The 12,946-nt window shown below is 36.2% G+C and overlaps 1 protein-coding gene across 1 annotated transcript; it reads right to left on the bottom strand.

Annotated features, from left to right (window-relative positions):
- Positions 1 to 617: 617 nt before the first annotated feature.
- On the bottom strand, positions 618 to 10,177 carry LOC119839229 (ETV5-related protein Ets96B-like). Its single transcript, XM_038365447.1, has 9 exons — positions 10,128 to 10,177; positions 9,667 to 9,792; positions 7,519 to 7,584; positions 6,894 to 6,985; positions 5,757 to 5,837; positions 4,592 to 4,710; positions 3,978 to 4,086; positions 3,391 to 3,540; positions 618 to 694 (listed from the first exon to the last, which is right to left on the bottom strand). The coding sequence occupies exons 1-9, from the start codon at positions 10,175 to 10,177 to the stop codon at positions 618 to 620; spliced, it is 870 nt and encodes a 289-aa protein (XP_038221375.1).
- Positions 10,178 to 12,946: the final 2,769 nt, after the last annotated feature.

The raw sequence follows: 12,946 nt of genomic DNA, 5'->3' as shown, positions 1-12,946 counted from the left end.
GTCACCAATATCGAAAGTAATACAAATTAATGTTATGTATACGGTGACGTCAAATCACGAGAACGAATAAATACAAAACTTTTTTAAGTCGTGTGAAAATTTAGTAGTGATTTGTAATTTATCAAAAGTACGATGACATATTTTGACATAGCTGCGTTTCAACTACATAAGAGAAAGAAATAATGAAGACCGGAAGGTGGCCGAGAGGCTAGGCGTTGCAACGGTTAGGCAAAAAACGCGGATCAAATTTTTTCTATTCTGTCAAAATTTCTAAAAAATGAAGATTTTTCAAGCAATGCATGGCGTACTTCATATAATAGTATTTATAAGTCGACAACTTATGAATAAAGGACTTAATATAATAATAAATAAAACAAACACGTCATAACGTTTAAATTGTTTTATTGACAAATGTTTTCAAATCAACTTTGCACTAAATACAATATTGCACTGTAGCTCAGTTCTTAATGAAGTAATTACACTACTGTTTATAACTAATTATCATCTAAAGTATTATAATTCATATTAGCTTGTGAGATGCACTTTGTACGCGTGACCTTGTCTTGTAGGTCACAGGTTTAATCACTCAATTCATTTATTACGAACCACAGATAATACTATACCAGTACTAAAACATAATTCGTGGCTTCCACGTTTTGTTTCTCTGTGCTGTGGGAGTTGGGTGTCTTTCTGTCTGTTACAATAAAAATTATGTTATATTTTTATCTAATTATTAAATCATTTTACTAAAATAAATGAAGCTGACATGTATGGCTCGTGCGTATGCACGCACGCGTTTGTTTGTGTGCGTAAAACTAAGAAATACTTGACTATATGTACAGAGAAAAGTGTATAAACTAAGAAAGACATTGTGTGGGCACAGAAACCTAAACGTAACGGCAATCGGCCCTATAACTGTTTTATAATTCGAACTACATGCAATAGTTTATCACACAGGATCAAACAAAGATAGATGCCAAAATATTGGAAATTATATACATTTATAAGGTGTACAATTTATATTATAACAGGAGGCCAGTAAAAACGATAATATCTATTGTAATATCGACCTAATTGAAAAAGAGGGATTACAGAGTCTCTTGCCGGCTCTCGGAATCGGTGGTAAATGTTAAAACTGTGTAAAATGTCGATTCAAAAGCGCTTCTAAAAGAAGTCTAATTTAATAAATAATAATATTACTGATAGATTGATGTTGAGTGTTTTGTCTATTTGAGTTTCAATAAAAAAAAAATAATAATTTTAACATAAAAAAGCAACATATTCATTTGTATATAAAAAACAACAATTGTCAAATGTACGAAGTACAAATTTCACAATTCACATTAGTTTTTGAAACATTTTCAACACAACAACATAAAATATAAATTTCTTATTTTGTAAAAAAAATTATATACACAATATAAACAAAAACATAATATTTACCCTAAGATTTTTCATTAAAAAGTAATGCAAAAGCGATGGTCACACATATAAATGTCTTTTACTATAATTCAGAATTAAACAATTGAATAAATAACCTAATTAATTACTTATTAATCTTACCTAACTATAAATACAATTTCGTAATAATTAAAGACTAGAATTGCAATATTTTAACTACAGTTTATACGAATTTCATGGAAATTTCAATATGCAGATTTTTCGGTTTTATAAACTCATCCGAACGCGCCAATGCGGCAATAATACCCGTATAACTACTCTTTGATGATGAGAAAGAACTTTATTTAAAACTAAAACCTATATATACACGTCTAAGAGACAATATTACATTTTCTATTGTGGGAGTCGAGCACGCTTCGGCATGCATTGGGCCAGCTCGCACCGGGGAAGTACCACACCCCCACAGAAAACCGGCGTGAAATAGTGGCATGCCACTGTGTTTCGTACGGTGAGTGGGGGAGCCGGAGGCCCGTTTCCTTTTCCTCACCCGTCCCAGTCCATTCCTTCTTTCCAGTCGTTAATCCTTTCCTTTCCCTTACCCCATAAAAGCGGGCAGCGCATTCACGGAGGTACTATCTTTGCGAATGTTTATGGGCGGTGGTGATCGCTTACCATCAGGCGAACCACCAGCTCAGCTGCCCGCTATGACTTAAAAAAAAAAAAAATATTGAATATTAGATTTGTATAGTTCGGTAACGTATACCTACTACAAACAAAGCTTTTATTGTTGATTGTAACAGCATTTTAAATTATTCAATAAAATTTTTGAAAATTATTCACATACGTGAGGTGGTAACCCAAGAAAAAATAACGATAAATCACGAGCAAACGTAATTATAAAAACAAATTAGCTGATAGTAAATAACTTAAAAATTTGTGTAAATAAACAGTAACTATCTTATCGATTTATTTAGTAATGAAAGTATAAACATTTTTCGATATTACATTCCGTTTACATATTAGTCACATATTACTGAATATGGAAAAACCAGTTCTATCAAAAATCAATTCAAAATTTAATTATTTTATCATACAGACATGATGTTTTACAATCTACAGAAATGGAAGCGAACAAAAGAATATGTTTTGGCCGATTTTAGTAATATTTTAGTGAACTAAGCATTCCCTAACACCATTAGTTTATTGCGATGACTGAGCAGATTTACATACATCCATTATCGACTATTGACAAGCTTCTATTTCACGGCTTTACTTACGAATTACTACTATTTTTAGAATACAACAAACACAAAATAACGATAGTTGTATAATTAAAAAATCATTTGAATAGAGACTGTGAGGTCGAATTTTGTATTAATTTAATATGTAATAATAAAATGATTACAATAAAAAACGTCTCCTTTTAATTAATAACAATGTTTTTAAAAATCTTAACAATAATACTTTTATGTTAAGCTAATTTTCAATAGTAAGAAATGGTGTAGATTACATCTCATATTTTGCCTATTACCACCGAAATCACGAATTTACAAATACGATACAAATAAAAGTATACCCAAAACCAACCAGATTAGAAACATTTTTCAGTAGCAGGAATTTACGTTAGTTTCTATTTTAATCATAAATAGCTAGGTATACTCGCATGTAGCTTATCAAAACCAATTAATAATCGCATTACAAATATTTTTTTATTACTTACAACATGGCAATAAGAATATGATAAATAAATTAATCTTATCTGTAAAAGAAGGTGACCGCCGTCCCCGGAGGAGCGAGATAAGGGGGGGGAATATACATCGATACATAAATATAAAATAATACAAAAAAATGTCATAATGGACGACCAATTAATGAATCAATAGAATTAATCAGGAAACCATATCTATTATTAACCGACTCCAAACAATGAGCCATAGCCGCCAACGACACTAACTTACGTATCAAACTGCGTATCATAATACCTCCTACCTGTAGTGGTGGGGTACTCACTACTGGTAGTGCTCGGGATGTAGGAGGGGTAGTAAAGTTGTGAGATGACGTCATACGAGGGAGGGGGGGTGCGTGCCATGTTGAACAACGCTTCCGGATCACAGACGAATTTATAAACGTAGCGTTCTCCTGAAAAAGAAGAGATTATAATGAGAACAGTGTAAGATATAAAACAAGTGATTCCAATTTTTGTAGGATCCGATAGCTAAACAAGTTTGACAATTTAATTTTTAGTTTTATAGCATTGCAAAATGCTTTATAAATGAGAAATTTTGAAAAAATGGAAAAAATTTTTGATCATGAGGCGAGATCGAACCTGTGTTTCTTGCCTAACCGCAACCGTTAGGCACATGAAACTGAAAGAGTAGAAGAGATTCGATTACTGTGGCGGGATCACGGATGGCCGAGAGGCTAGGCTACGGTTAGGTTGCTCGTGATTAGAAACAGTTGATCGTAACTGTAAACTTTGGTATAGAGATAGATATAAGATTACAGTCTGAATAAAACTTTTTACAACGCGAGTGAAGCGGCGGGGTCAAGCTAGTATTAAATAAAGCAACACAAACCTGCAACCTTCTGCATAATGCCCTTCTCGTAATAGTAGCGGAGGGACCTTGACAGCTTGTCGTAGTTCATAGCTGGACGGTTCTTCTGAGCGCCCCAGCGACGCGCTACCTGGCCGTGGATCGCGAGTTATTATAAGTATCATATATAAGTAGCAAGTATATACGTAGTAATATAGTCGACGCTTCGGCACGAATTGGGCCAGCTCGCACCGAGGAAGTACCACACCCCCACATGAGACCGGCGTGAGTAAAATGCGATTGCTAGTGTGTTTTAATAATGAAGCATGAATGCATTTAGATTTATGTATAACTAGCTTCCGCCCGCTAATTTGTCCGCGTGATATACTTAGTTACTTTGGGCTAACGCTATCTCTCGATAGAAACAAAAAGTCCCCAGTTTTTGAAATATTCTTCAATGGTGCTCCGCTCTTATTGGTCTTAGCGTGATGATGTGCCTTAAGCCTACTTCAATAAAGGGGCTATTTAGCACTAAAATAACTTAAATAATTTTCAAATTGGACCAGTAGTTCTTGAAATTAGCGCGTTTAACTAAACAAACTCTTCAGCTTTATAATATTAATATTGATTTCCCGTCTCCCCCCACTCCCGCCCACCTCCTCCGGCTCGTGTAGCTTGAACTCCAAGCCGCGGCCGGTCCACGCCACGCACCGCGCGCCCTCAGCAAGCAGCGACACCAGGAACTGCCACAGCTGCAAGGCTCCACGCCTGCCGCCTGAGAAACATTCAGAAACATTTAATCTCGTAGTTTTGGTAAACATTTGTTGAGCAACAATTGATAGAAAATGTCGCTAGAAAGCGTTTAAATCTTGTAGCGCGATATGAGAACATTGTAACATGCAGGTAGCAGCATTTTGACAGCAACGGCAATAAGTTGATTCAATTTAAATGTTTACCATGAATACATAGCATAACTGGTAACTCAAATATAAGTTTTATCAGACAAAAACTTCAAAATATTTCTCCTTTAGAAATTAAAAACTTTTTAACGGATTTTAAACGCGATTGAGCGTGGTCACAGGGAGACTGATGCTCGCTGTAAAGTGTTCGAAACGTCGGGTTCATAGGTAATATAATGAATAAAACACGTTTAAAATCCGTTAAAAAGTTTTTAATTTCTAAATGTTTACTACTCGCGTAAAATTAAACACAAGAAAATAGTATATTTGTCCTTTTTCAAAAGTAATACTCAAACAGGCATTATAAGGAACGTTAAATCTAGTTTGTGGGGACTAAAAATCGCAAATTGTCCCAACATTATGGAGAGTTTTTAATAAAATGAAAACTCTAATCAATTTAAGGAAGTGTTTATTTAACTGCGGCTTAGTTGATAGTGACTAATGAATTTGTTGCAAATTAAAAACTAATTAAGCAAATAGAATACATCAATTGAACGTATTTGCTCATCTTTACAGAAGGCGTTACTCAAACTCAAACGTTTATTTATTCAATTAGACTTCTTATAGAAGCACTTTTGAATCGTCACAACACAGTTTTAAAATTTACCACCGGTTCGGAAAGCAGTTTCCACAAAGAAGAGTTGGCAAGAAACAATTCGTAACTTATATTTATTTAATAATTTAATTGATTTCTCAAACTCAAAATCGTTAATTTAAAAGGCTTCCTTAAAATCATTCATTTTCTAATTGTTTTTTTATGTAATATTCAGGTTTAAAACACACATTTACGTAGCTCTTTTTAAAAACTAATATTCAGCAATAGTTCAGTAAGTCATTAGTTTCGAGGTTACAAGTCTCATACCGGAATGCGTTGTGCTGACGTGTTGGTGAGGAGAAGATGCCTCAGCCCTGGAGCTGCTGGCCTGACATAGCGAACTGCTCACTGTTTGTATGAAAAATAATTTAAATAGATAAATGAGACACATTACTAAATAAAGAATAAACAAAATAAACATTAAAGAAAGAAACGAAACATTAAAAGAACAATTAAAACATTAAAGAATAAAATAAACACTTAATTTAAATTAAAATTTATATTAAATAATGTATTGATAGAACTTATTTAATAAAACATAGACGTTATTGATGGTGATCTAATAATGGCAGCCATATTACATATTAAGTAGTGATACTAATTTTAAAACAAATTTTCTCTCAAGCACAATTCTGTTTCTTGTCGATTTAATTTTATTTTAAACTAGCTGTTCGACCCGGCCTTCGCCCGTGGTACATTTCGGGAGTAAAAATTATCCTAAAACACTCGGGAATAATGTAGCTTTCTTTTGTTGAAATAAATTTCAAAATCGGACTAGTAGTGTGGAAGCTTTTAGAGTACAAACAAATAAAAAAACCTTTTCAATTTATTTATATTAGTATAGATAATATTATGATACTGGAGATCCATTAATGTTAATAAATAATTTAATAATTAATGTTAGTAAAAACTTTAGGTTCGATAAAACGCTGAATATCTTAAAGTCTAAAGAAAGAAAGAAAGAGGTAAGAAAGTCGAGTTTTTTTTTTATGTTACAGTCGGCAATGGAGCTGGTGGGACGCCTGATGGTAAGCGCTACCACCGCCCATGAACATTTGTAGAGGCATAAGGTCCATTGCAGACCTTACGCCCCTACAAATGGATTGCCGACTTTTTGGGAAGGGATTCAGAAAGGATTGGCGATAGGAATAAAGGAAAGGACTGGGGAGGGTAAGGAAAAGGATATGGGCCTCCGGCTCCCCCACTCACCGAACGAAACACAGCAGAATGCTATTTCACGCCGGTCTTCTGTGGGGGTGTGGTACTTTCCCAGTGCGAGCTGGCCCAATTCGTGCCGAAGCGTGCTCGACTACCACATATGAAAACATTTTAATAGACCATTCGACGACACAGAAGCGGATTCTTATTTTTTGTTTATCATAAAACATTATCAATGAAACTCACCGAGTCGGTCTCCCCACGGGTCGGCCGAGCTGCTCACCGTCTCCTCTCGACTCTTGCTCTCTTCTTCTATGTTTTTGCTGTACGAACTGCATCTAAAATTGTGTTTTGCTTTTTAATCTGATTGCACTTGATTTTTATAAGTTATATGGTTCGAAATGTTTTAATGTTTGTGAAATTAATTTCTTTGTTAAGTTTCTAAGTTATTGCCTTAAGTAAGTAAATATTAAATTATAATTTAAAGATGTTCGTGGAGTTTAAGATATACATAGCTTAATCTATTAATAATGCATATGATTTAGCTTAAAATGAATAAATCTGATTGACGTTAATTAAGTATTCGCATTTTCAATACGAAAACTTTCCAAAAATAATATTTAAGAAACTATTTATTAAAAACATAAATAAAAAAGTTTTAGAATAAAGATATACAGGTTCTTTTTTATTGTGCAGTCCAAGAAAGCATAAAATTAAGTAGGTAATAAAAACAAAATTGTATTGCACCTGCACAAAAGGCTTATTGCTAAAAAACAATCTCTTGCATACAAGCATGAAAGCAAAAGGATATGTAAGATAATAGCTAAGGGCAAAGACGTAAATACTATGTAAGTGCTTAAATCCAGGTTACCTGTGTAATTGATACTGGTCTCTGTAGTCGCGGTACTCTCGTGTGTCCTCACTCTCTCCCTTGCATCTGACCAAATCAGTCAACTAGATATATATCTCGCTATATATACAGAGTGTCCCGCGGATGGTGTATAATTCTCAATAGAATTTATAGTTTTCCAAACGCTGATTACGGAAAAAATACTTAATCAACAAAAACGATGTACAAAGTTTTATGAGATATTTTTAAATCTATGTTTTTTATGGCAATGGAGAAGGTGGACCGCCTGGTGGTACGCGCTACCACCGCCCATGGACATTTGGAGAAGCGTGAGGTTGATTGCAGACCTTACGTTTCTCAAATGGATTGCCGACTTCAATTTGGAAGGGATGAAGAAAGGATTGACGAGAAGAATAGAGGAAAGGACTGAAATGGGTAAGGAAAAGGATTTGGGCCTCCGGCTCCACCAATGACCGAACGATACACAGCAGTATGCTATTTCACGCCGGTGTTCAGTGGGTGTGGTAATTACCCCGTGCGAGCTGGCTCAATTTGTGCCGAAGCGTGTTCGACTACCACATACAAAAATATCGCTAGCTTCGCTCATACCGCCACACCGCTAATGTGGGCATTTTGCTTATGAAAACATGATCTTAAACGTAACAACGGCAGAAGTGGACGGGTAGCTAGTTAGGCAAACAGTGTTTTAAGAATTCGTCTGATGAAAAAATGTATCACGGATTCTTTAAGTATTCTTTATTTAATTAACGTATTAAAAACTATAAGTTCCGTTGAGCATGGCGGGACATGTATATATCACTGTAAGATTATAAAGACCCTCAGATTACAATCGGTCAAATTACGAATCGAATTGAATTACGAATTACGAATCTTCGCCTACTGGTAATCTCTGAAACTAAGAAAACTTTTTGAAGTGAAACTTCTTTAGAATCGTTGTGATTTCAAAGCTGATGCAACGGAAAAAAACGACAGGTGAGAGACATAAATAAATAGAAGCAGTGGTGGCTATGTGGTGAGAACCTCGGACTTTAAAATCGATAGGTCGGGGTTCGAGACCGGGCGAGCGTGCAGGAAATAAATTGATTTTTCAATTTATCTGTGCATGTAGATAACATCACCACTGCTTAAAAACGGTGAAGGAAAAACATCGTGAGGAAACCGGCATGTCCGAGATTCAAAAGTTCGACGGCATGTGACATCTGCCAACCCGCACTTGGCCAGCGTGGTGGATTATGGCCTGAACCCTCATAGGAGGCCTGTGTCCCAGCAGTGGGAACATATATGGGCTGATGATGATGATGATGATGATGATGATGAGAGACATAAATACAAACATGTGTAGAATGAAGCCGGCAAAGAATGAGACAGATATATACATAGTATTTTATATTTTATATATATTCATCTCATTCTTTTGTCGATTTACTGAAGTTTCACTTCTATCATGTGTGAATCGCACACAAACTTTTCTTTTATTCAAATTAAATTTATAGGGACATTAATCTCACCACCCTGTAGGAAAACTTCGCGAAGAAATGTAGGAGAAACAAAAACCTGCTGACTCTATCCTGATTCTGATATTGGTGATGATGATGGTTCTATTTGGATGCGGTAGTCGAGCACGCTTCGGCACGGATTGGGCCAGCTCGCACCGGGGAAGTACCACACCCCCACAGAAAACCGGCGTGAAATAATAGCTTGCTATTGTGTTTCGTACGGTGAGTGGGGGAGCCGGAGGCCCATTTCCTTCTCCTTGCCCTTCCCAGTCCATTCCTTCTTTCCAGTCATCAATACTTTCCTTATCCCTTAAAAGCGGGCCGCGCATTTTCAGAGGTCTAAGCCTCTGCGAATGTTCATGGACGGTGGTGATCGCTTACCATCAGGCGAACCACCAGCTCAGTTGCATGCTATGACATAAAAAAAAATTGAATCTCTATGTAGCTTGTGCCCCCGGCTTCGCACACGTCATTAAATTAATTAGGACTAGTTTTATAGACGTTATTATCCATGTAAACCTTCCTTTCAAAATCCGTTGAGTAGTTTTAAAGATCTAAGCATACATACATAGAGATGCAGGAAGACTGCTTTATACTATATAGTGATTCACTTATTTCCCCAGCTTTTTAACTATCATACTACGCTACTTACTGCGTCTGCTGCGGTTCGATGTGTGCGTGCGCCCTGTGCGTGTACAGCGGCTGCGTGTGTGCGTGCACGTGCAGCGCGTGCGTGTGCGCATCGTAGCCTGTCTCCCGCCGGGTTGTTCCAGGCTCTCTAGGAAATCATTTATGTTGTAAGCTAGATATGTCCTGCGGTTTTACTCGCGTTTGTGAAATCTATACTAACAATATGCTAAAGGTACAAAGTTTGTTTTAACGCGTTTATCTGAGAAACTATTTGACCGATTAAAAAAATTTATCCAGCCAACTCTGAGTGCTATCTTATTAATATTATAAACGCGAAAGATTGTAAGTATGAATGTTTGTAACTCTCTCACGTGAAAACAGTTTATCGTATCTGTATCAAGTTTGGTTCAGACATAGATTATAGTCTGGATTAGTAAATGGGTACCATGGCTAGTCTATATGTTTAGCGCTAGTAAAATCTACCTGTGTTGGTACTGCAATCCCCAGGGGAGGGGGAAGGGAGGTTGCGACATGGCGGCTCATTTCAATGCATGCTGCGACGTTCTGAGCTGTAAACAAAACCTTACATCATCATATTATCCACATCCACATCACGACCATGGGACAGTTCTTTGGCATCAATAATATATTATCAGGAACGTAGCTACCGCTACGCCCACGTGAGAATTAGGGACCCCTTTAGCCATAAAAAGATTGACATAAAAGGTGACTGGCTTTCCTTTCCTAAGGTGGTGATCGCTTACCATCAGGCAAAACTCAGTTGCCGCACACATGGAACACATACACACACACAAGTATGCACTTAATTGCATGTTTTTTCTTCTTTATCTATATATAACTGCTGTATCTGCCTTTACTATCACAGATTATGATGACTAGACAGAAAACAATACGAATTTTTCGTGTGATACATCAACATACGCGTGGAGTGCGTGTTTAAGGCTTTAAAGCTATTAGTTGTTCGCTCCGGCTTCGCCCGTGGTACATATATAGCCTACTAGCTGCGTCCCGCGGTTTCACCCGCGTAAGTCCGTATCCCGTCGGAATATCGAGATAAAAAGTTGCCTATATGTTATTCCAGTTAACCAGCTGTGTACGTACCAAATTTCATTGCAATCGGTTCAGCAGTTTTTGCGTGAAAGAGCAACAAACACACACACACATTCTTACAAACTTTCGTATTTATAATATTAGTAGGATGTCTCTACGTGAAGTTGCAGCTTTCTAATGGTGAAAGAATTTTGAAATCGGTCCAGTGGTTTTGCGTGAAAATGGTACAAACCTACAAAAATACAAAAGTGTCCTCCTTATCTACTAGTGTAGAAAGCAAGACTATCGGACTGCGAAAGCTGAAGTCTAAGCCTTTCAAATAAAAAAATAATCATTGAAATTGGATCACCCAGTCGAAAGATTTATCAAGAACCTCCTAATGTTTAAAAGTCAGTTGATTGTAGCAATATGAAAAAGATGAATTTGGTTTTTTGTCTGTTTGTTTGTTACTATTCATCGTATCTATTATAAAAATTGTTTTACAAGTAGCATCTTTACCGAATAACTAAGGCTAGGTAAGCGCGAGAAAACCCAGGCCAAACGGCTAGTGTTAAATAAACTATACTAAATAAATATTGATGCTAATGGATTATAGATCTACCCTCATTTAATTAAATATCTAAACAAACAATATGAGCTTTGGCGCCCATTTCATGCGAGGGTTATGTCAAGGGTTAGTATTATAACTTCCGGTGGTGTGCAGGCGTTTAGATGTGCAAACAGACAAACCCTTTCATCGCACTAATATTATAAATGTGAAAGTTTGTTTGTTTGTATATTTGTCCGTCAATCACGCTGAGACTACTGAACAAATTTTGATGCAATTTGCTATACAGAGGGTATGAGCTGACTTGGGATAGGTTGCTTATTATCCCGATTAAATGCTCCCTTGGGATAAAACAGGAATCTGGATATCCGGGCGGAGCCGGGACGAGCGTCTAGTGAGGAATAATTTTTTGACATTTTTGACACGCTTATGTCATATCTATATATTTGTTAACCGACTTCTTTTAACTCGATTCTGACAGATTGAATTCAAACTTTGTACACTTATCACGGATCGGTGACAATGCGATCAATTCATGCATTTATCTGATTACATAGGAATAGGATTGTCTGTATCAAATATTTTTATTTTATTTTATTTATTTTAGGTTCACCAACAGGTATTACACTAAGGAAATTATATCAAGTAAATATAATAAATTAAGAGCTAAATGCACGCTTTTAAAATAAATTTCATTATGTTATTATTTTTATTTTGATCGCTTACCATCAGGCGAGCTGGTTCGTCTGATGATAAGCGATCTCTGTTTCATGAACATGCGCAGAGGTTCTCTACGATTGTGGAGACCCCTACCCATAACCCCCTTTATGGGTAGGGGTATGGTATCAACCCCGGTGCGAACTGCCACAATTCGTACTGAGGCGTGCTCGACTACCACATAAAAATCACTACGGAATACGGAATCCTAAAAATAAATAAGTATATCAGTAATGCTGCTAAAAACGGAAGGCAATCTTGTTCGCAGCGGGACTCCGACAGCGTCATTACAGGCTCATTAGAGCAAATTGACGTGATTTTGTCAATTTAATAGGCAATAGATTAGTTGTCTTTATTAAGCAAAACTTACATCAAAGACGCATGAGTTGTTGTTGTTAATATTTTTGTACAAGTTTGATTGTGCGGCTTTGCTCGCGTTTGTGGATAAAAACTAAAAATATAGGGCCCCAAGTCTGTTGCCTTAAAAATATATATTACGTATCGTTTATTGGGCACTAGGTTTTTTCCCGTGTCTTCACACGCGTTAATTTCGCAGTAGTAAATAGAAGTTATTATATATATAAACCTTCCTCTTGATTTACTCTATCTATTAAAAATATCCCATCAAGATCCGTTGGGTAGTTTTAAAGTTTTAAGCATACAAAAGACATACGAACAGACAGGGATATCGAATTTTATACTATCTAGTGATATAATAGACAATATGAAAAATGCTTCAATTGCGTCTTAATTACTTTGTGTCATAATGATATGACAGGTTTGGTATAAGTTTTGGTGGTATACTTAATGATTATGGTTAATGGTGTTTAATTGAAACAACCGAATACCAACTAAGTTGTAATGGGAAAATTATATCATAGAACATGTTCGTTAGCAACACTCGGTATTGTCCTTTGGCTATGATAAAGGCAGTGGTAGCTTAGTGGTGAGAGCCTCGGACTTTAAA

The sequence above is a fragment of the Zerene cesonia genome, unplaced genomic scaffold (genome assembly GCF_012273895.1).
Source record: "Zerene cesonia ecotype Mississippi unplaced genomic scaffold, Zerene_cesonia_1.1 Zces_u010, whole genome shotgun sequence".
NCBI lineage: Eukaryota > Metazoa > Arthropoda > Insecta > Lepidoptera > Pieridae > Zerene > Zerene cesonia.
The sequence above is the reverse complement of the archived record's forward strand: the minus strand, read 5'-3'. Positions and strand labels throughout refer to the sequence as shown.

Excerpts from the sequence above, each read along its gene's own strand:
- LOC119839229 (XM_038365447.1), bottom strand. The coding sequence starts at position 10,177 with ATGTCGCAACCTCCCTTCCCCCTCCCCTGGGGATTGCAGTACCAACAC. Across the intron at positions 7,585-9,666 it reads ATCGAACCGCAGCAGACGCA|ATGCAAGGGAGAGAGTGAGG; the intron begins GTAAGTAGCGTA and ends TGATTTGGTCAG. Across the intron at positions 695-3,390 it reads TGAGTACCCCACCACTACAG|ACAGAAAGACACCCAACTCC; the intron begins GTAGGAGGTATT and ends TTATTGTAACAG.